Source organism: Mirounga angustirostris, unplaced genomic scaffold (genome assembly GCF_029215605.1).
Source record: "Mirounga angustirostris isolate CCGP_5_RB_7025 unplaced genomic scaffold, mMirAng1.0.hap1 SCAF_9, whole genome shotgun sequence".
Taxonomy (NCBI): Eukaryota; Metazoa; Chordata; class Mammalia; order Carnivora; family Phocidae; genus Mirounga; species Mirounga angustirostris.
Genome location: NW_026991717.1, coordinates 47,021,043 through 47,044,064, shown reverse-complemented (window position 1 = coordinate 47,044,064; position 23,022 = coordinate 47,021,043). Strand labels below are relative to the sequence as shown.

Here is a 23,022-nt window from a genome sequence, read left to right as displayed (position 1 = left end):
CTCTGTCCCCTTTCTCTACAGTAGTGCTCTGCCGCAGGGGTTCCTGTCTCCATGCCACCAAGAAACCTGGAGCTCCGAGAAATTAAGAAAATGGCGAGTCCCCCCAGCTGGTAAAGAAGCAGAGCAAAGACTTGACCTAGGTCTACGTGACAGCAAAACTCCTGTCCCCACCATTACGCAGTGTTCACAATGGTCTATTATGGGAAGGGCGTGACATTACAAGCAGGGTCTTTGGGCAGAACAGTCCTGGCGGAGGAACCTGCAGTCAAGCCGGCTGGCTTGGTGACAGATGCTGCCACTGAAACACTGAAGAATGGTTGCCCAGACCCCCTGGGGGCCCCGTTGGGCTGGGCACCTGGAACAGTCATCTGCTGGCTGCCACCTTTCCGTAGCGCATAGACTCAGATCCTGCGGCGGTCCACGTTAGAGATGGCTGTGTGTGTGGTTTGTTTGGTATGAGCAGTGTTTATGTTCACACTCTTGTCAAGTCTTTGCTGTGATCCCAGCACTGTAGTGCCTACCTAAACACCACAGTAGGCAGGGGACCATCCTAACTATAGTGCAGGCCTTGACAGCAAACAGATCATAGGCGTGGCCTAAAGCAAGCTTGCAAGATGCCCCACAGCTGCCCCCTCTGGCTCCCACTACGTTCACACAAGGCTGGTGGCCACAAACTGGGGAATATAAATGTGGGCGTATTTTTTAGGTAGAGACACGGTTTTGGAATATTTCACCTGCATAACACCCTGAATTGAACATCATCACATATTTATTCAGAAGAAATGGGTCCCAGACCCTACCAGTGTAGGTAATAGCTTTCATCACCAATGTGGCCCATGTCTGTTTACATCTATTGATATACTCGGGGATTTGGGCAGTCAACATAGGAAAAAAAAGGGCGAAGACCAGCAGGAAGAGGAAGAGAAGGTGAGAGATGGTGTGAAGTCTTCCCATCTGGGCCCTGGACTGGGTTTAAGCCCCTGTGCTCAGAAGGGTGAGAGCTAGAGCCTGTGGGACTATTTCTACTAGAGGTTCTTTCCAGATGAGGGTTAAGAGCCGACCTGTTCACCTGAGTCTGTGAGACCCCAAAATATAAGTAGAGCAGTTTCTGAGCCTGGCTGATACAAGGCTGCATTGGGCCGGAAAGGAAGCTTATCTCCCCATCTCTGGAACCTAGCACTGTTCAGCTCCTTGAGGACTGGTGGCTTTGGGAATGCACAGAGACCACACACCAGGCCACCGTTAACACCCAGGCAGACATCAGTATTGGTTTCAGCAGCCACAGTAATGGGAGAGGAAGACTGGCGGTGGGGGGGAGGGGGGACGGGGGGGAGGTGACTTTCTCCTTTGGCCGCAGCTAACATACTGGTTTGCGAGCACATAGGAGGCCCTCTTTGAGGATTCCAAAAATAACCATTGTACAATGGGCATAAACATAAATAAGATCCCATTTTGTGGTCACAGACTGGTGAAGTCAACTGACATCTGGTTTTGCAATATACAACATTACCTTCCTGGAAGGAAGTTATCACACTGTTCCTCCTTGTGAACATGCCAGTGGTCTGCCCCTCAAATCTTGCCGATCGGAACTCACGACTCCCCCATTAATGATGCAACATCCAACATTAAGTGTTTACGCTGCCTCCATGTATGGTGGCTGTTTGTGATGTAACATTGTTTAAGCCATATAAATTCTCAAAAAAGCAAGAGGGCTTTGCATCATGATAAATAAAATATTAAGGTTGTCTCTATCGCAGAATGGTCTGTGAGTATGGGGAAGGAGGAGACTTGCCCAGAACAGCACCTTGAAAGTGTTCATTCTGCTCACGTTAAGACTTTGATCTCGGGCCAGGCAGGCTCCAGCTCCACCCTGGGCTCTTCTTATGAATCATCTGATCTTCACAACAACCTGGACAGAGCCAGGACTTGAGGGCGGCGCTCCCCGAGTCCAGCACTTGTGTTCTTTCCACTACACTGCTCTGCTTTGTCCGGCAGTAAGCCAGGCTGAGCACTCATCCCTGCAAGGAGAAATCTTCCTGTTGCTTTGTAAGGCACCCTCCCAGACACACCTCTCTGATTCCCAAACAACTGTCCTTCTCGGCAGGCCTTCATAGTCTGAGCTACCCTTGAATAAAGGCCTCTGACGACTTATTGAATCAACTTTCAGATTTGAACACCTCCTGCGTGGCATGCATTGTTTAAAGTCCGAGACAAAGAATGAGCACCCTGCCTCAAGGTGCTTATGAGAGTCTACAAACTAGAACCCTACCTGTAGGAGGTTTTATTCTGGAAGAGGAGCTTGCCAAACACATAACTCTCAAATTGATGGACTCGTCTGAGGGGAGGTGTTTTTGATTGGGACTGATTTCTTATGGGCCCTTGTCCTTTCACAATGGATCTCTCTGCGCAGGCTGGGTGGCAGCTCTTCTCCAAATAGCCTCTGGGAATAGAGAAACAGGGCTGGCTTCGGGAACTTTCCATTGCCTGTGTACTCCTCTCTCCTAACCCCTGTTCCCAGCTTGCCTAGTAAGTGGTGCTCCTGCTGGTCTCCAGAATTGTGGCTTTCTTAGATTTAAAAGTAAAACAAACCAGTTGAGGTGTTTGTAAGGCTTCAGGAAATCACCCATACTTTGATATATTGGCATTTTCTTGCTCATATTAGCCCCTAAGTGGCAGGGGCAGGTGAAGAAAGGACCCTTGTGGCTTAGCCAGCAGTGAGAACCACTCCCTGCCAGCCCACTTTGGTTTAGAGACTCAAGAAGAGCATTGCTTTCTTCACAGGGGGAGGCTTTCCAGAAGCAGGCTGACCTATAGGTTCTGTAGAGAATCAAATGGTGAAGTTTCTTCTTCTCTCCTCCTCCTTCTCCTCCTTCATCATCATCATTATCATCTCTTGTTCACAACTATGTCCCCACCCCAAAGGTCCACATTTCAATGTGGTCACATTGACAGTGACTCTAATTCACCCTCCACACAAAGTGTACCCTGCAAATGAACATCTTTCATTTTTAGGAACTAAGCCCATATGCACTCAAAGATGATATTTGAAATGTTTGTGGTTTTTTTTTTCTGCCCACTAAGGCAGGGAAGGCTTATAAACATGGTGAAGGAGGTCTGGAAGTGGTATAACATAGAACATAGACTCTAGAATTCATATCAACCTGCATTTGAATAGCCCATTTCCACTACTTAACTGATCATGTGGCCTTAAAAAAGTTGCTTAACTTCTGTGCCTCAGTTTCCTTACCAGTTAATTGGAGTAATACCCATCTCACTAGGTTCTTATAAAGGTGAAATGCATGTAATACCCCAATAATAATGTATAGCAAGTGTTCAGTAAATGTTGTTGCTGTTACTAGCAAAGCCGGCTAGGGTATTGGTGACCTACCACTGAGCAAACCCACTATCTGATCTGGTGACTAGATGAGAAACCAGGAGACTGATTTCTCTAGCAGGAGTTTAGGTTGGGGTGTTGGAAGTGTTGCTACATTCTGTGTGTGAGAGAAATACATTGTTTAGGCAGAGGAACTGAGCAGAATCCACTCAGACACTGTGATCACCTCAAAGTAAATTGAGCCCCTTACCTGAGTGAGAGGGACAGCCCGCCAGCCAAGGTTTATTTTCCCATAGACATCTCTTTTCCATCTTTTTTTTTTTAAGATTTTATTTATTTATTTGAGAGAGAATGAGAGACAGAGAGCATGAGAGGGAGAAGGGTCAGAGGGAGAAGCAGACTCCCTGCTGAGCAGGGAGCCTGATGCGGGACTCGATCCCAGGACTCCAGGATCATGACCTGAGCCGAAGGCAGTCGCTTAACCAACTGAGCCACCCAGGCACCCCATCTCTTTTCCATCTTAAGATTGTTTTATATCCTCTGAACATGGGCTGAGGAATTGCTAGATGCAGATTTAAACTTTAAACAATATATTGTATAAATATATTGACTTAAAAATATATTGAAGTTAACAGTTTATATCCATCTCTTTGAGGTTATTGTTTTATAGATAGATAAAAGCCTGGTAGATAGATGATAGCTAGGTAGATGGTAGATCGAAGGTAGAGATACAAAATAAGCCTCTTGAGTACCAGCTTCTTCCCATATCTGACTCCCTTTTCAGAAAGCTGAACTTCCTAGACAGTGTCTAATGATGCATGTGGGTTATTGGTCTGCCTTTCCTCCCCATTCAAACACAAACACACACACACATACACACACACTCACATACACCTAAGTCTCTGTCTCTTCACACAGTTCTCTACCTGGAAGACTGAGTTCTGCCTGAGGTCTCTAGATAAGGTTTTCTGTGTAATAATTCTCCCTGGCCTGTTGCTAACATCCCTAATCATCTTCTCTTTCTTGTAGGTGGCCACATCAACCCAGCTGTGTCTTTTGCAATGTGTCTCTTTGGACGAATGAAATGGTTCAAATTTCCTTTTTATGTGGGAGCCCAGTTCTTGGGAGCCTTTGCAGGAGCTGCAACCCTCTTTGGCGTTTACCATGGTGAGTAGGTCCCCGAGCCCAGAGGTTAGGGAGAGCTGGCCATAATTAGGAAGTCAGAATTACTTGCTAGGAAGAGCTGAGATAAGGCAAGAACAGGGAAGTGTTCCACAATTGGCAGGCAGTTCTACGAATTCGAAGTTCTGAATAATGGGGCCAACATTATCATTAGGACAAATTCATGAAGCCTTTGTAAGAAAATGGTCACAATTTAAATGGAGGGCAGAACTAGAAGTCTATCTTTAGGTCCAATCAGTACTACAGGGTGACCTGCACAAAATAAGCAATGGGCCAGTGGCTTCTCCACAAGCTTTCTCTGACTTGGCTGGGAGAGAGGGTGTTGACTGGTAGCAAAGGTGATGATGATTAAGTATTCAGAGAAGGAATCTGGAACAAAGTCTTTGAAGGAAGGGGTGCAGTTGAGAATAGGCTAGGTGGAGAATCTCTTCCCCATTCTGTCCAACAACCAGGAACTCTGTTCTGCAACAGTCCTGGGAGAGAAACAGTACTGGCCATCAAAGACCCAGACTTTAATTCTGTCCTGTGTCAGTAAGTAGCTGGGGGACTTAAGTGTAAGTCATTTGACTCTGTCGGTCTCAGTTTCCTCCTCTGGAAAATGAGAGACTTGGCTTCTAAGACCCCTCAAACTAAAAATCTTTGAGATTGCATGAAATCAGTGGTTGAAGTAGTTCCTTCTGTCTAATCCAAGGTAAGTCTCAGTACATTAGGACTCTCAAACTAAAGCCCACCTAGGAGCTAGAATGTAAGAACCGTGCCTTCAAGAAATACTTTGTGGACGGAGACTTCTTCCCACAGAGTGTCTTTCTGAGAAATAGAGCTTAAGAGGACTGATGGAGAATCTGAGACCAGATCAGAAACTCAGGAGAGCCAGCTGCTGTGGCAGGAGAGACCTGGGGTTGGCGTTGGCTGTGTTGGGGACTGCGGTCTCCCTTGAACTAAGGGCATCTTCACTGTACCACAACACCCTCAATTTCTGGACTGGTATCAGGGGTTACTGAGAACCCCCTGGGAATCATGAATTCTACCTACGGTAGATTGAAGCTCCACCTTGCCATTTGGTTGACTTCAAAAATTCCAAGGATTCTCCCCCCAAAAATTAGTTCCCTGGACTCACTGGATAAGGATGGCTCAAGTGGAGTGAACCATGGAGGGCAGCCAGGGCTTTCTATCTTTGACCTGACATCCTAGAATTTCTCTGGGCATCTCTAAAACTGCCGTGCTATGAAGTGAGGAGTGGCATGTGGTGTGGATCTGCTAAGCTGAAGCTGAGTGTTGGGTTGCGGTTGTTTAGCACAAGACCAGGCATAGACTTCCCTCAGCTTTGCCCAGAGAACACTAATGTGAGAGTTCTTTCTTCCATAGATGGACTTATGGCCTTTGCTGGTGGAAAATTGCTCATCGTGGGAGAAAATGCAACAGCCCACATTTTTGCAACGTACCCAGCTCCATATCTGTCTTTGACGAATGCGTTTGCAGACCAAGTAGGTATCATTTAACAAAGATCAAACTTTGGTGAAAAGATATGATCTAATAAGGGGAATGCACAGGAGCATTATAGTCCATCAAGAAGGAAAGGCTGTGTTTCCAAAGTCAGAGGTCACAAGGCATAACCCAAGCATTTTTGACAAGTTTTTCCCTTTACCAAAGTTGATACCACTAAAAAAGTTTTCTGCTTCCTCTTTAATAGATACACTTGAGGGCGCCTGAGTGGCTCAGTTGATTGAGTGCCCAAGTCTTGATTTCAACTCAGGTCATGATCTCAAGGTCATGGGATCGAGCCCCTCATCAGGCTCCTCACTGGGCAGGGAGTCTGCTTGAGATTCTCTCTCTCCCTTGGCCCTTCCCCCTGCTCTCTCTCTCTCTAAAAATAAACAACATAAATCTTTAAAAAATATGCATACACTTGTTTCACATTGGTTGAGGTCCAGAAAAGAGTGGACAACTGGACATTTTAACCCCTAAAGGGGCAAATAGGGTTTGCTTTCTGATCACTGTCTCTTCTGTGCTCTGAACATGGAGGCCACAAGAAAAGACCTTTCTATCTCAATTCAAGGACTGTGAAGTGTGGCAGTTGAGCCTAGAGTATCACTAGTCCTCGTGTCTCCTCAGGTGCATAGGTTTATCTAACCTCTCAAGGTAGCTAGAAGTGTCTCTGCCCTATGGACATCTAAACAAGCTGCACCCAGCCATCTGTGATGTAGCCAATAGCACAGTTCTTCTGGTCAATTTGTGGCAGAACGAACATCGTCAACCTGATAGCCTCTTCCTCCCATACTGCAGCCCAGAAAGCCTGCTGGTCAGCCTGGAAGGAAGGAAGGAGGGAGGGAGGACATCTCCAGCAACTCTCAGTTGTTCTCTTGTGATCATGATGGGGCAGGGTAGAGGGGGCATGTGTATAAAAGGGATCTTCCAGATTACCAACCCTGCCCACCTCCATTTAATGGATAGATGAAAAAACCATGCCCTCATGCCCTCAGTCTTTTTCCTTTCCACTTTGATCAACAAACCAAACAGGCAACCAACAAGTCTTTCTTGAGCCCTCCCTGTATGCTCAGCCCTGTGTCTGGAGCTTGAGGGACTGACAAGTAAATGTGCATCATAAAGATCTGAGATTTGGAGTCTGAGTGTCTGAATTAAAATAACAGTTCTGTGCCAACTCCCTGAGCAACTTCAGCTAAATTACTGAACTCTGGGGGTCTCGTAAAGTGGGGATAATATGAGCACTTAGCAGATTACTTTATAAGGACGAAGTGAATAATATAAGGAAAATGCATTGTAAACAGTCTCTGCCCAGGAATTTTGAATCTAGCAAAAAACAAAATGAGCACCTGAGGACAAAAGGAACAATGCAAAAGTGAAGACAATTAGATGGGAAACTGGACTGTGGGAATCACATTAGTCATTTGGAACCAAGAGCCTAAATGAGCTGGGATGATGAGAAAAGTTTTGGTGGCAAAGATACAGAGAGATGTAGCTGCCAGAGAAAAAGGTGTTCTCATAAGCTGAAAAAATTGAAAGATAGTATTCAAATGAAGTAGTTTAGCGTTTTATACTCTATTCCATACTGGGAGTATTAGAGTCATTTCCAAATGTCACAGTTCAAGAGGGCATACTACTACAAGAGAGGAACCAAAAGCTAATGATGTCACACAGCAATGAGTGGAGAATGGGGATGTTTACTCCCGAGCAGGTGTGTGTGTGGGAGCTGTGGGGCTGGAGGTGATGGGATGGATTAGTAGCTTTCAAAGAGTTGAAGGAGTGTCAAGTGCAAAAGAAGCTAGGCTTGGTATGTACATCCTCCATGGAGATTTGGTGGAAGTTAGTACATAACGGGTGCTCAATAAATATTTATTAATATACTTACAAATTAATTATGTAATATATGTACACTAATATTTATACACGAATTATAAAATATTTAGTCCATGAAATTATGGTGAGATAAAGTTACACCCAATAAAAGGAAGACCTTTCTAGGAATTGGGGCTGGGCTATCTCATTAGAGATTTCTCATGTGAATTCAGGTCGTTTCCATTAGAGGTAAGAGAGAAAGAAGGCTGACTTTCTCTCTCTCAAACTTTGGCTTTCATCGAAAAGGACGGTATCTTCATTCCTTTTGAAAGTGGCATGTGTCATTCTACTAGAAGAGCCTGAGAGAACTGGTATCATTTCCCTAATGTTTAGTACAATTTGCCTTTTTTCATTACAAATTAGTTTTTCTCACTTCTTTCTTTCTTAATTCTATTTTTCTCTTATGAATTTTCTTTTCATTTTCTTTGCCCGCTTATCCACTGATGTCTCACGTTGTTCTTCTCACTAGTTTGACTGAGCATCTTCAACCATTTTGACAGCCAGCAACTTGCCTTTCTGTTTAGCAGGATGGTAGCTTAGCAGGATAGTTGTAGTCAAGATAACAGTCTCCGGAGCCGAACTCTCTGGGTCCACACCTGACTGCCACTGAGTAGGTGACCTTGGCACGTCACTAATGTGTAAATGATGCTAGCCCCACATCTAGGATTGCTGTGATGAGAAGAGAGCCTGGCACAGTGTGCTCACCAGTGTGTGTTAGTTATTACCAGGTTTGTTTGTAACAAGAGGGGGTGAATTCTGAGGTCAGTGAGTGAGCAGAATACAAGTTAAATCCCTTGTGCATTTTCTCTCTCCCCAGGTAGTGGCCACCATGTTCCTCCTCATGATTGTCTTTGCCATTTTTGACTCCAGAAACTTGGGAGTCCCCAAAGGCCTAGAGCCCATTGTCATCGGCCTCCTGATTATCGCCATTTCTTCTTCCTTGGGACTGAACAGTGGCTGTGCCATGAACCCAGCTCGAGACCTGAGTCCCAGACTTTTCACTGCTTTGGCAGGTTGGGGGTTTGAGGTCTTCACGTAAGTATTGGTGGTGTCGGGGGAAGAGAGATTCATGCTGCGCCTTACCGGGAAGGGCTGTGCTTAGACCAGGGAGGTCCGGGAGAGTTCAGTTGGGAGTGTGGAGATTAAGTGCATGCTCTGGTCATCAGTGTGGATTGTTTCACTGACGATTTGTGATTTGGGGTGTGGGGGTAAGGGGAGACACACATGGACACAGATAAAGAGAAAGAGAGAGGGAGAGAGACAGAGAGAGGCTCCAGGTAAATTCAAAAGAGATAGGCCTACCCTATATAATAATAATAAATCCTCAGTTAGTAGATGGCTTTATGTGAGTATTTTGGTTGTATAGCTTGTCTGCAGATTCACTTTGTGATAAAGTTGCACGTAGAATTTCCATCTTCTGATACGACTACTGGGCTCTTGCTAGTGAACCATGCTATGCTTCACTCATTCAGCAGATCTTTACTCAACACTATCTGTGCTGTGGTCACTCTGCTACGTAAGGAGATTTCAAAATCAGCTAAAACACTAGCCTTGAGCAATATAGTAAGGGCTCTGGCAACCCCCAAAACAAAGTGCTTAGCGAACGCAGATAAGAGAGTGACTAGCTATGCCTCACAAGTTGGGAAAGGCATCACCAAAGAAGTGAGGGCTGAGTTGGGTCTTGAGGTATGAGTAGGAAATCCCTGGTGGAACAGACATGAAAGAGAACCTGTGCACAGGAAATGGCAAGACGTCATACTTTCTACCTCAGAATGTGCTGAGGAAATACGTCAACTGTTGGTACCAATCTTCCAGGACACACTGTGCCCATTTATTCCTTCCCACTTTTGCCCCATGCAATCACAGTGGTCTGTTCCCATCCACTTAGCACATCTCTCTGTGGGAAAGGAACTTACGTTGGTTCATCAAGTAACAGGGCTCCAACATGGAGAAAGAGAAGTAGGAAAGACACGTGTGAGGAAATTCTAGTGATATTTGCTGTGAGAAAAGACTTGAATGTCCCTAAATGCTGACCTGTACATATAATCATACACATGTGATGACTTATTTAAGTGAAAGTTTGGGTTGTCTTCACCAGTGTGAAAAAGTAGCTATTAAAATAACTGACACCAGTCAGATAACCACCACAAACAAGGTTGAGAACTGCTAGAACGTAAGCATCCTGAGGACAGGGACCTGGCCGCTTCCTCACCGCCGCCCCCACAGTAACAAGACCAGGTCCTGGCATATACAGAGTCTCAGGAGAAGTCAGTAAAGTCTGAATGAAAGAATGGGCAAATGCTATGTGCCCGGCATGTCCTAGGAGATGAGAAATACAAAGAAAATCAAGCAACATCCCCTATCTTTAAGAAACTAATAATGCAATGAGTTTTCTAGACCAGTGGTTCTCAACCAGAGGTAATTTTTTCCACCCAAAGACATTTGGCAATGCCTGGAGACATTTTTGGTTGTCACAACTGGGGAGGGTGGAGGTGAAGGTTGTTACTGGCATCTAGTGGGTAGAGAGAGGCCAGGGACACTGCCAAGCACCCTATAGTAGCCAGGACAGATCCCCACAACAAAGAATTATTTGGCTAAAAATGTTAAGAGTACCACAGGTGAGGAGCTCTTGTTGCAGAATGATTACCACTAGGACATGAAAAGGTTGAACAAAATGTCCCCAACTAAGAAGGTTCTTTTGTGTCCTCCCGATGGAGAATGAAAAACATGTCAGAAAGAGTCCCAGAGCCCAGAATTAACCTGAGTTTCGATAATCCCACCTCCCTGAACCTCAGTCTAGGAGACTGCTGCCCCCACAGCCAGGTCACCTCTGTTAGCTTCACACAGACCCCTGGAACAAATAGGCCTCGAAGGCTTCCTTTTGAGCCCCGTTTTGTGACTCACCCAAAGCTCTAGGAGTGGTGGTGCTTCTAAGATCAGTAGAGGGCTTACCTATCCTCCCTTGGCTTTGTTAAGTATATGGTAAGAGATCATGTCTGTGGCAAAATGCCAGAATCCCCTACTGCCAGACCAGCTCCATGTCCCTCTGTGTCAGGGTCTTTTCCCTTCGTGCATTCATTTATCCACCCCTGCAGCTACCTGAACTCTTGCTCAAGGCCCCGGGCTGGAGATGATGAAACCCAGCTGCTGCCCTTCTGTTGCCTTTGTGTTCTGTTCAGCGGGCTCAGCATAGGTACTTACACCAGTTGAAGCTGCCTAGTGCCGTTAAGGAGATGTGACTCATTAACTCCAGCACTTGAGAGGTTTGCAACTCCAAATTTAGGAATTATGGGGGTGGAAGTAGGGGCATTTTATAGTATTTGGACACGCTTAAATGGGGGACAGAGAGGAGGTTTCAGGCAGAGAGGATCTGTTCACAAGGACGGAATGTTAAACTAACAAGTGATCTCGTCTAGCTGGAAGGGTGCGTGGAGATGGCTGGAAAGCACAACTCGTGTCAGATCACAGAGGCTCTAGACTCCCAGAGTGAAAGACTGGGGTCTGGGCTGCTCCCTCTTCCATAGATTACGGGAAGCAGCGGAAGGATTTAGAACAGAAGTGTGACATGCTTAGAACTCCAATTCACTAAATTAATCTGACATCACTACATAAAATGGATTAAAAAGGAGAGATAGAGGAGCAGAAACCAGTTAGGAAAGAGCTGGCTGGCTGGTAATCTTCAAAACTGCCCAAGAAAACCTTGGAGGGATAACAGATCTCCAGAGTGTTCCTAGATCGTCCCACCCTTTCAGGGTTCCTCATCCCTGGTAAGCATCTCAGTAGATACCCTAGCTTGGTGCCAGATAAAACCAAGACTGCCTAACTCTCGGGTCCCCACTCGTCCCTGTCTGGCAGGCAGTGAGGATGACCGTGGGCAGGGGGCACCAGAGGGTCTGACAAGGGCAAGTCAATAGACCCCGGCTGACTCTGGCTTTTCCCTTAAATATTAGGAAGTTTTCCATCTAAGCGCTCTCCACAAATTCACATTAAGGTGTTAATGACTTCATGGATGAAGGATCTCAGGGATATTGTTTATATTTTAAAGTTTACCCAAAGGAATGAATCCCTGATGGTGGTGCGTACCTTAAGCAAGTAACACAGACATTGTCCTGGCATCCCCCAAATCACGGCGTGCGGATGACACTGTGGACACGTAAGACCCGGCCAGGCAGGAAGCCACGTGCGAGGGCCTCTATCTCTGAGCTGTGACCCTGGCACCACACATTCAGCCCTGAGAGTCCGGCCAGTGAAACAAGGACGTGAGTCCTGGCAGATACCTGGGACCCGAATCTGTTAAAGGACAGTGAGATTTGCGGTTAAATCACGATGAAAGAAAGGAAATGAGAGAAAAATAAGGGGGCTTATACTTGTTTCATGTGTTTACCAAAGAGAAGGCTCCTAGCTCTTTAAAGCCCATGTGCCTCTCATAGGAAAGCCCTCCTGGATTTGGGGACTCGCCCCTCCTGGGTATGGAGAGCAGCCAAGTGCAGTGTCCTCTCTCCTGCGCAGTAAGAGTGACATCTGGTGGCCGCGGTGCTCAACCTCAGGGCTCTTCCCTCGAGCCTGAATTCATGAGCTAGGATTTCTGGGGACGATCCAGGTAGAAGGGATCACCATGCAGAGGGAAGAATGAGGGTCAAGAGCAGGGCTTAGTTCCTTTATTATCCTTTCTAATTCAAACGTGATACAAACAACAGGCCACCTGGAACATGTATACGGTTATTAAGCATAATGATAAAAAGAACAGCCATGAACCTTTCCCCAACTGTGAAGTCCTCAATATATGCGAATGCACTTGCTCTTTCCCCTGCCTCCTCCGCATTATCCTCAGTGCTGGTGTTTATCATTCCCCTGCTTTAAAAAAGTTTTATCTGAAATGTATAAATCCTTAAATAATTTTAGAGTATTACTGTACAATTTTGCTTGCTTCTGAGCTTCGTGTTCCTTCCTATGGAGTTATTTAAATGGATTTCCTGTCTCCGAAAAAGATGGTGACAATTTATGAAGGCACCTGCTTTCTCCCAGAACTATACTTCTAGTATAATGTACTGTTATTGAGGACTTCTGCAGAAGACAGGGAATCATGGCAGAAAAGCCTTATCAGAGAGTAGCTTGAAACTGTGACCTCAAAAAATAAGCATGAAATTAAATTATATTTAGTAGGTAATTCGTATGTCCACCTTTCATTTTTTAAATTCATTCATTGACAAACATTTCCTGATTGTTTATTCTGTGATTGCCCTCCTAGACCAACGTTACCCAGGAACCTCTCCACATCCTTCTATTTGTAATTCCCAGGACTCATCATTTCAGGATGAGGGAAAGGCAGTTTCAGAATAATCCACCAGCACTGTCCCTAGATGCCTTCAATTCTGACAGTGGGTTCAGGGACTCTCTTTCATGAAAGGAAAATAAATGGGACATATTCTCTCACGAGTACTAATAGGACAATGGAATAGATCATCTGAAATAAGGTATATGAAAAATCCAGGATGATGCTTGCGAAGCACAGTGAATGTCCTTATACTTAGCTCTTGCTGAGTTAAAAGGGAACCGGGAGCATGAGAAAGATGGGCTTGTTAGTGAATAGCTAGTAATACCAGGGGGAAGATCCAAGTGGTGTATCACTAACTTCTTGTTTGATTTCAGAGCTGGAAATAACTTCTGGTGGATTCCCGTAGTGGGTCCTTTGGTTGGCGCGGTCATTGGAGGCCTCATCTACATTCTTATCATTGAGATCCACCACCAAGATCCTGACCCAGACTTCGAGACAGGACAATCTGAGGAGAAACTAGATAAATATGAACTTAGTGTGATAATGTAGTAGTGTGCTCAGTTCGGGTTTACCATTGGCTGCCCCAGTATTCTCTTCAGAAAAGATGGCATCCAGGGGTCTGTGTTTTCACAAGACTAGGATGGAATCCACCCAATTTCCTCTGCTAGCCATGTGAGGCACCTAATTGTAAAAGCATTCAAGTGAAAGTTTGTAAATGCTGACCTCTTCTTCACCGGTTTCCCCCAGAATAGCACTGACTGTCCCCTGAAATAGCCTTATTTCCTGCTCTGTTTGTTTCATCCTTTGATGAGAATCCTTATTACTAGGCAAGCACTGATAACTTAGAACCTTGACCATGGACTTATTTGGATGATCTCAGCTGCACTACCTGTATGAAAAAGCATTACGAAAGCCTTATTTTTTCCACAAAGATTATGTTTGGAGTATCAACCAAAACTAAATTGAAAGACAAAAACTGTGATTTTAATTAATATGTCCATGAATTAGGGAGCTAATAGGTTAACTCTGTAGTTATGTTGCGCAACTATATTGGTATAAATACAGATACTCTTCAAACCTAGGGATATAGGAATCAGTAGAATACGCTGGAAAGCACAGGGAAGGACACTGCGGCATTCAGAAACCTCAGGAGACAAGATAAATTTGGGAAACCAAATGGAATTTTTTAATGGAAACCATTTATCAGATTAATCTCTTGCTCTTTGCATTTTAGAGGGCACCAGTTAATTTTCTTGTCTTTAGTATATAATGACCTAAAATACAACTATAACCTCAGGCATGAAAATTACATCACCCTGTACTTTTAACTCAAATGTACTTTCCTAATTGTCCACTTGAGGACAGACATTTGACAAGTTAAGTCAATGTCTGCACTCATCCGTTATTCTACACAGGCCCTAGAAGCCAAAACTGGAAGCCATGGGATCTTGGTCTAGTGGAATCTTCAGAATAGAAGGTCCCAGGAAAGATAGTGTTACCTCATGGGGCTTTACAGTTCACAAAAACACTTTCCCATTTATTATCTAATTTAATCCTCATAGTGACTGTCCGAGGTAAATGCCATGCTGCCCATTTTTTCAGATAAGGAAACAAAGTCTTGGGGAAGTTAAGTGAGTTGCCTAAGGTCACATGGAAAGTTGAACCTCATCTACTGCATCGTATACCTTTCAGAAGATCAGTAACTGGCCAAGAATCTCGGCCAGCCCTCCTCGGCCAGCCAGAAGACATGGGATTGGCAGCTGCCAAAATGTGTACACCTTCTGGATGTAATGTTCCCGGGATCCTAAAATATAAAGACCTTCATCGTGTGGTTTTTTTTTTCTTAACATATAATGTATTATTTGTTTCAGGGGTACAGGTCTGTGATTCATCAGTCTTGCACAATTCACAGCGCTCACCATAGTACTTATCCTCCCCAATGTCCATCACCCAGCTACCCCATCCCTCCCACCCCCCTACACTTCAACAACCCTCAATTTGTTTCCTGAGATTAAGAATTCCTCTTATCGGGGTGCCTGGGTGGCTCAGTTGGTTAAGCGACTGCCTTCGGCTCAGGTCATGATCCTGGAGTCCCGGGATCGAGTCCCACATCAGGCTCCCTGCTCGGCGGGGAGTCTGCTTCTCCCTCTGACCCTCCCCCCTCTCGTGCTCTCTGTCTCTCATTCTCTCTGTCTCAAATAAATAAACAAAATCTTTAAAAAAAAAAAAAAAAGAATTCCTCTTATCAGTGAGACCATCATGTGGTTTTATTCCTGCTGTTACTGAAACACTAACAAAGGAAAGAGGTCGCAATTTGGTCATATTTTTCATGTGTTGAAAAAACATTATCAGAATGCCTCCCTCCTTAGCCCACCCTTGCTCTTTCTAATTCTCACACCTCCTTCCTTGCCAATCACAAGCATTACATCTGGGGAATTTCCCCTTGGTCGGGCTCTTCCCTGTGAAGTTTCCTAATTGATGTCACTTTGGTGACAAGTCTCTGAGTTACAAGCACCAGAGAAATTGCTCTACATCAAATGATGCACCTTCAAACTGTTAAAAAGCCCAGCATTCCCAGAGGTATCCAGGTTCCCAATTGCTTTGTGATGAGAACAGAACAAAAAGTAAATGTGAAATGTCTCCAGTGGCCTATGTTCTATAATCTATCAACATGGAATGTTTTTTCTTGCTCTGAAACTACCTGGATATTTCCTATTTGAAATAAAATTGGTGGCTTTTTTTTTTTTAAGTTTTTATGAGTATTATGACTGCTAAGTACATATGTTTATCCTATGTCAAATTGAGATCTCCTGGGGAACTTTTAAAAAATACTAAGTCCCAGTTAATCATTTGTAAATATTGCAGTGATTCAAATGTGCAACAGAGGTTGATAACATTGACTTGGTTAAATTACATATGTCTAAGCTTTCTTTGAGAACCATGTCTGGTGGTGACCAGGTGATTTCTGGTAGGATTCTCAGGCTTAGGATCCTCATAGATTTGGAGCAGTGGTTCTCTACAGGGAGCAGCTTCACCCCCTTCTCACTCCCTTCCACCACCCCTGCAAGGGGATATTTGGCAAAGTTTGGAGAGATTTTGGTTGTCACAGTTGGGGCTGGGGAGTTACTGGTGGGTAGTGGGTAGAAGTCAGGATGCTGCTAAACATCCAACAAAGGACAGGATAGCCCCCCCCACCCGCACTCCCCACAATAAAGAATTATTCAGCTCAAAATGACAATCACGCAGAGGTTAAGAGATTCTGGATTTGAGAAAAGGCGAAGGGAGGAATAAGAGAAGACATTGAAGCCCTGTGCCCTGATTCAAGTTCTGCAAAAACAGAAATGCCAGACAAGTCAGGAACAGCCCCTGGGGGTGGATTATAATTATTAGAGGAAGAGACAACCTAAAATTTGAGTTTCAGGTTGGATTGTGGAACCTATGATCCATGCAGGTGTTCATTAAACACTAACTGGTGATTAATGACCAGGATCATGAAGAGGAAATGCACACTTATGGAAATGAACCCCAGGAAGGCTTTTTTAAATGGAAAAAAAAAAAGTCCTCTAGTTCTAGGGGTTTACATTCAAATTCTCCCTCTCCCCCAGTTTACAAGTGGGTTTGCCTGTGGTGGGTTCTTATTCCAGAGAATGTCTTTGTGGTTGAAGGTCTATATCAAAAGTCAAGTAGAGCCAAATAACCTATTTTTTAAATAGATCTTTTAGGAGATGGAATTTTACCCCCCCCTTCCTTGTCAATCACGAAACTTAATAGAAGCATTTATTTTAATGCCAAAAACAGAATTTCTCCATGATTCCCCAACCCATTGAGATCTCAAAGCATGTCAAATGTTGTAGAACTTTTCTAACCAGTAGGAACCAGAGTTAATACTCAGCTGTTGAACAGGCTAAGTGAAGTAGAAATGCCACATTTAAAATCTGATCCTTAAGATATAAGTTATTGTTTCCTTTAAATTGCTTACACACACACACACACACATGTCTTATATAAAGACACATCAGTACTCAAAAATATCAACTTCCAGTTAAAGAGAATGGTTTACAAGTTTTATTTGGCCACAGAACCTATTGTTCAAATAAAATCTTATATGGTAACCACTAGTAAACAAAAGCTACTATAAATAGAAGGAGGGCGGGGAAGGGGATAGAAGTTTTGCCCTGCCAGTGTATCATCATACTACCCCCATCTGCCCCCAGCCCAATGCTGAGGGGTCTCTGAAAAGGAACTATATGTGTGTATGTATGTAGGGGATCTTCAGAACACAATTTGAAAACCATTGATAAAGGACTTGGGACAAGTTGTTGATGAACATTTTTGTAAAAAGATGAGATTCAAGAACAGAACCTACCAAAGGTCATGGTAGTTCAATCTAGGGTAATTTCCCAAAGACTTCTTAATAAATTAATTAGATATATTAAACAGAACTACTTAACCCACCAAACATTACTCACAAAGAGATGTGTATCAATTCTCAAACTGGGAATTTAAAGTTGTCTGAGATAACATATTTACTAATCACAGCAAATGGAAAGAAGCAATGTTAGTCCTGGGTTAATTACTGGGTTGACTCTCTAAGTCTCTATAAAAATAAGTAGGTAGATAGATAGGTGATCGGTAGGTAGGTGGGTAGGTAGATAGACTGATCCACCAAGCCCTAAGCTCTTACTTATTGCTGGAAATGGACTAGCTCTTATCTAAGAGAAGCTGTCTCTATATTAAGGAAAGAAATGCCTCCATATGAACTGAACATGAATAAATGAACTGAATGAGCTGAGAGAACCCAGGGAACTGTGTATGGATGGAGATGCTGCCCAAGCACAGTTTGACTCTGTCTCCCTCCAGATGTGTCATCTGTGGACTTTAGGCATTTTTGCCTTTGTGGGCCCCTTCCCTTGCAGATTTTTAAAAAATAAATCATGTTTTATGATTGTACTAGTAGCAAGCTAGATTATAGATTACATATATATATATATATTTTTATTATGTTATATTAATCACCATAAATTACATCATTAGTTTTTGATGTAGTGTTCCATGATTCATTGTTTGCATATAACACGCAGTGCTCCACGCAGAACGTGCCCTCTTTAATACCCATCACCGGGATAACCCATCCTCCCACCCCCTTCCCCTCTAGAACCCTCAGTTTGTTTTTCAGAGTCCATAGTCTCTCATGGTTCGTCTCCCGCTCTGATTTCCTCCCCTTCATATATGTTTTTTCATATGATGTTAGAGAACATTAAAACATTTTCATGGGCTACTAAAAGTATCCTGGGCTCTAGGCATCTTGCTTAATGAATAAGTAGGCCCTGCCTCTTACCTCCACCTCCCCCTCCCCCGGTGTCCCCGGGAGAGCTCAGTTACAATGCAGCCTCTTCCTTGTGGCTCTCAACGCCCTGCCCATGGGGTCTCAGGTAATAGGTCAAGGGCCAGACTGAACCCTGGAATAGGGATGGAGACTGAGGAGAGCCTTGAGAGTTCTAGAGGTTGTGGGGGATACTCCAGAGGCCAGAACTACGGCCATGGGGAGTGTACAAATCTTGGTCCTTCTCCCTCCTTCTCAAACACTAAGCAAGAAAGGGGTTTCCTGACCTGAGAAGGAAACAGGGAGGTCCTAAGGCCTAGACATCATAAGCTCCAGAGATACTATAATATGTTATTAACACATAACTCTTGTATAGTGTCTTACAGTTTACAAAGCATGTTCACGGGGCGCCTGGGTGGCTCAGTTGGTTGAGCGACTGCCTTTGGCTCAGGTCATGATCCTGGAGTCCCGGGATCGAGTCCTGCATTGGGCTCCCTGCTTGGCAGGGGGTCTGCTTCTCCCTCTGCCCTCTTCCCTCTCGTGCTCTCTGTCTCTCATTCTCTCTCTCTCAAATAAATAAATAAAATCTTTAGAAAAAAAAAAAACAAAGCATGTTCACATTCAGTATCTTGTAAGATGCTCGGAACGGCTAGACAGGTACATTATTATCCCCAGTTGAAGATGAAGAAACTGAGGCTCAGAGGCCTAAATGATTTGCACCAAGTTCCAGAGTGAAAGAGTGGCAGAGGTGGCATACAAATCCCATGTCTGAGTAGGGTGACCACTGCTCTTTTATTCATCACTACTGTCCTAGTGCTTGGAACATGGTAGCTGCTCAATAAACACTAGCTGAATGGATGAAAGAAGGGATGATGGAATCAGACTCCCTGGGTTCAAATCCTGGCTCCTCAGAATTTTAGTTACTTGTAAAGTAGCCAAGTTACTTAGCCTTAGTTTACTTATCTCTTAAGTAGGTATAATAATAGTGAGATAACCAATGTAAAGCTCTTAGAATAATTCCATGCTCACGTTATATATTCAATAAATATGAACTAGTGCTGCTCTAGCAGCTGCCATTTTTATTAACGTCATTACAATATGGTGTAGTTTGAAAACATGGAGTAAGGAAATCAGAATTTGGTTAGAAGCTCTTCTCTTACCCTCCATAGTGTAATAATTCTTGGTTACGTGTATGTTCTGGAGCTTTAGAATGGAATCAAATGTAAGTTCTTATCAACTTAACATAGACTGTTCCAGATAATTTGTTATATGTAAGCCTCATGGTAACCACAAAGCAAAAACCTATAGTAAAAGCACAAAAGATAAAGAGAAAAGAATATAAGTATACAACTAAAGAAAACCATCAAACCACAAAGGAAGAAAAGAAGAAGAAAGGAATAGAGAAGAACTACAAAAACTGCTAATAATTAACAATATGTCAATAAGTACATACCTATCAATAATTACTTTAAATATAAATGGACTAAATTCTCCAATCAAAAGATATAGAATGGCTGAATGGATTAAAAAACAAAAACAAAGGGGGCGCCTGGGTGGTTCAGTCGGTTAAGCATCTGCCTTCACCTCAGGTCATGATCTCAGGGTCCTGGGATTGAGCCCCTTATCAGGCTCCCTGCTGAGCTGCTTCTCCCACCCCCTCTGCCCCTCCCTCCTGCTTGTGCTCTCCCTCTCTCTCTCTCTCTGATGCTCTCTCTCTCTCAAATAAGTAAAATCTTAAAAACAAAACAAGACCCATCTGTATGCTGGCTACAAGTGACTCACTTTAGATGTAAGAACACACACAGATGGAAAGTGAAGGAATGGAAAAAGATATTGCAACCAAGAGAAAGCTAGAGTAGCCATACATAAGTATGTCAGATAAAATATACATTAAAACAAAGACTTTAATAATAGACAAGGATGGGTGTTACATAATAATAAAAAGGTCAACCCAACAAAATGATATAATATTTGTAAATATTTATGTACCCAATATAGGAGCACCTAAATATATAAAGCAAATATTAACAGACTTTAAGGGAGAAATAGACATCAATTCAATGACAGGGAATTTTAATACCCCCACTTACACCAAGGGATAGATCATCCAGACAGAAAATCAATAATGAAACTTTAGCCTTAAATAACACGTAATACCAGATGGACTTAACAGATAGGCACAAAACATTCCAACCCAAAGCAATAGAATATACATTCTTCTCAAGGACATATGGAAGATTTTCCTGGATAGATCATATAGTAGGCCACAAAACAAACCTTAATAAATTTAAGAGGATTGAAATCATGTCAAGCATCTTTTTGATCACAATGGTATGAAACTAGAAATCAATTACATGAAGAAAACTGGAAAATTCACAATTATGTGGAGATTAAACAACATGCTACGTAACAACCAATGGGTCAAAGAAGAAATCAAGACGGAAATAAAAAAATACCTTGAAGCAAATGAAAATGGAAATATACCAAAAGTTGTGGGATGCAGCAAAAGCAGCTCTAAAGGGGAAGTTCATAGCCTAAAATGTATACACAAATGAAAAGAAACTGCAAGAGCTAAAACAAATGAAAAAAGGAACAAAGTGGGAGGGCTTATACTATCTAATTTCAACACTTTCTATAAAGCTATGGACAGTGTACTATTAACATAAGGAGGGTCAAATAGATTAATGAAACAGATGTAGAGAATACAGACTTTGATCCAGATTTATGCAGAAAATTGATTTTCAATAAAGGAGCCCATGCCATCCTATAGAGAAAGGACACAGGTTTTAAAAAAGATAGTAATGAATAACTAGAAAAAAGGAAACCTTGCCTCCTACTTCATAGTAACATAGTACACAAAATTAATTCAAGATGGATCATAGGCTTAAACATAAAAGCTAAAACTATAAAGCTTCTAGAGTAAAACATGGGAAGATGTATTTACAACTTTAGGATTAGAAAAGATCTTGTAAAAGCATATAAAACAAAAAATAGTTTAATTGTACTTCTGCAAACTTTAAAACCTCTACCCACTAAAAAACACTATTAAGAAAATGAATGTGTGGGGTGCTGGGTGGCTCAGTCAGTTAAACATCTGCCTTTGGCTCAGGTCATGACCCCAGGGTCCTAAGATTGAGCCCCATGTCGGGCTCCCTGCTCAACAGGGAGCCTGCTTCTCTCTCTCCCTCTGCCGTTCCCCCTGTTGTGGTCTCTCTCATGCTCTCTCTCTCTCTCAAATAAATAAATAAAATCTTAAAAAAAAAAAAAAGAAAGAAAATGAATGTCCACACCACAGACTGAGAAAAAAATATTTGTAATTCTTATTAGCTAACAAAGGACTTGTACACAGAATATCTAAAGTACTCCTTCAACTCAATAAAAGAAGACAAACATCAATTTTTAAAATGAGCTAAGGACTTAAGTAGACACTTTATTAAGGAATATATATGAATGGACAATAAGAATATCAGTGAAGTTCAAATGAAAATTACAATAATATATCATGTTACTGGTACTGGAATGGCTAATTCCAAAATAGACTGGACAACATCAAATAACAGTAGCTGAACTCGTATATTATCAGTGGAAGTGTAAAATGGTACTACTTTATAAAAGTGTTTTTTATAAAGTTAAACATACATATATCCCATAACCATGCATTTCACTCTCAAGTATTTACCCAAGTAAAACAGAAAATATATCCACCAAAAAACCTTATACAAGAATGTTCAGGGGTGCCTGGGGGGTTCAGTCAGTTAAGCATCTGCCTTTGGTTCAGGTCATGATCTCAAGGTCCCGGGATCAAGCCCTGCATCGGGCTCCCTACTCGGTGCAGAGTCTGCTTATCTCTCCCTCTTCCCCTCCCCCCACTCATGCTCTCTCTCTTTCTCTTGCTAACTCTGTCTCTCTCAAAAAAAAGGATGTTCACAGCATCTTTATTCATTATAAGCCCTAATCTGGAAAAAATCCAAATCAACAGGAAAATGGTTATATAATTTGTGGTATATTCTTACAATGAATCATTAGTCAACAATAAAAAATAACATGTTATTATACATGCCACAACTTGGATAAATCTCTAAAACATTCAGGGTAAAAAAAAATCAGACAGAAAAAGTACATAATATATGATTCTATTTTTATAGAGCTCAAGGACAGGAAAAAGAAATCAGAGATGCTGCAGAGATGGACAGCAGTATTGGATATAAAAGGGCTGGAGGAAATTTCCTGTAAATATGGAAGTTTTATGGTTTTTGACTGGGTTAGAAATTATATAGCTGTATTCATATGTCAAAACTTACCAACCTTACACTTAAAAGTCTGTGCACTTCACTCTGTGTAAATAATAATAATACAAGAACTCTTTAAAAATATTAACAACTAATTTCTCATTAGAAGCTATAGAGGACATAAGTCAGGGGGATATAGTAAATTCAAAGTAATAAAAGTAAAAGATGGTCAACGAAGAATTCCATGTCCAGCAAAACCATTCTTTAAAATGAAGGAAAATCTAAGACTTACCCAGATAAACAAAAACAGAGAGTTTGCCACTAG

At 42.7% G+C, this 23,022-nt stretch overlaps 2 protein-coding genes across 6 annotated transcripts in view; one reads left to right on the top strand and one right to left on the bottom strand.

The window, feature by feature from the left end:
• Nucleotides 1–15,894, top strand: part of AQP9 (aquaporin 9) — a 95,151-nt gene extending 79,257 nt beyond the window's left edge. For both annotated transcript variants that reach the window (XM_054513521.2, XM_054513520.2), the window contains exons 3-6: nt 4,364–4,501; nt 5,882–6,004; nt 8,692–8,905; nt 13,520–15,894. In XM_054513521.2, coding sequence (XP_054369496.1) covers nt 4,364–4,501; nt 5,882–6,004; nt 8,692–8,905; nt 13,520–13,694 — 650 coding nt within the window. In that variant the 3' untranslated portion in view covers nt 13,695–15,894. The remainder of the gene's footprint in view (nt 1–4,363; nt 4,502–5,881; nt 6,005–8,691; nt 8,906–13,519) is intronic.
• Nucleotides 1–23,022, bottom strand: part of LOC135361573 (uncharacterized) — a 134,600-nt gene that overhangs the window by 11,533 nt on the left and 100,045 nt on the right. The window lies entirely within an intron of this gene.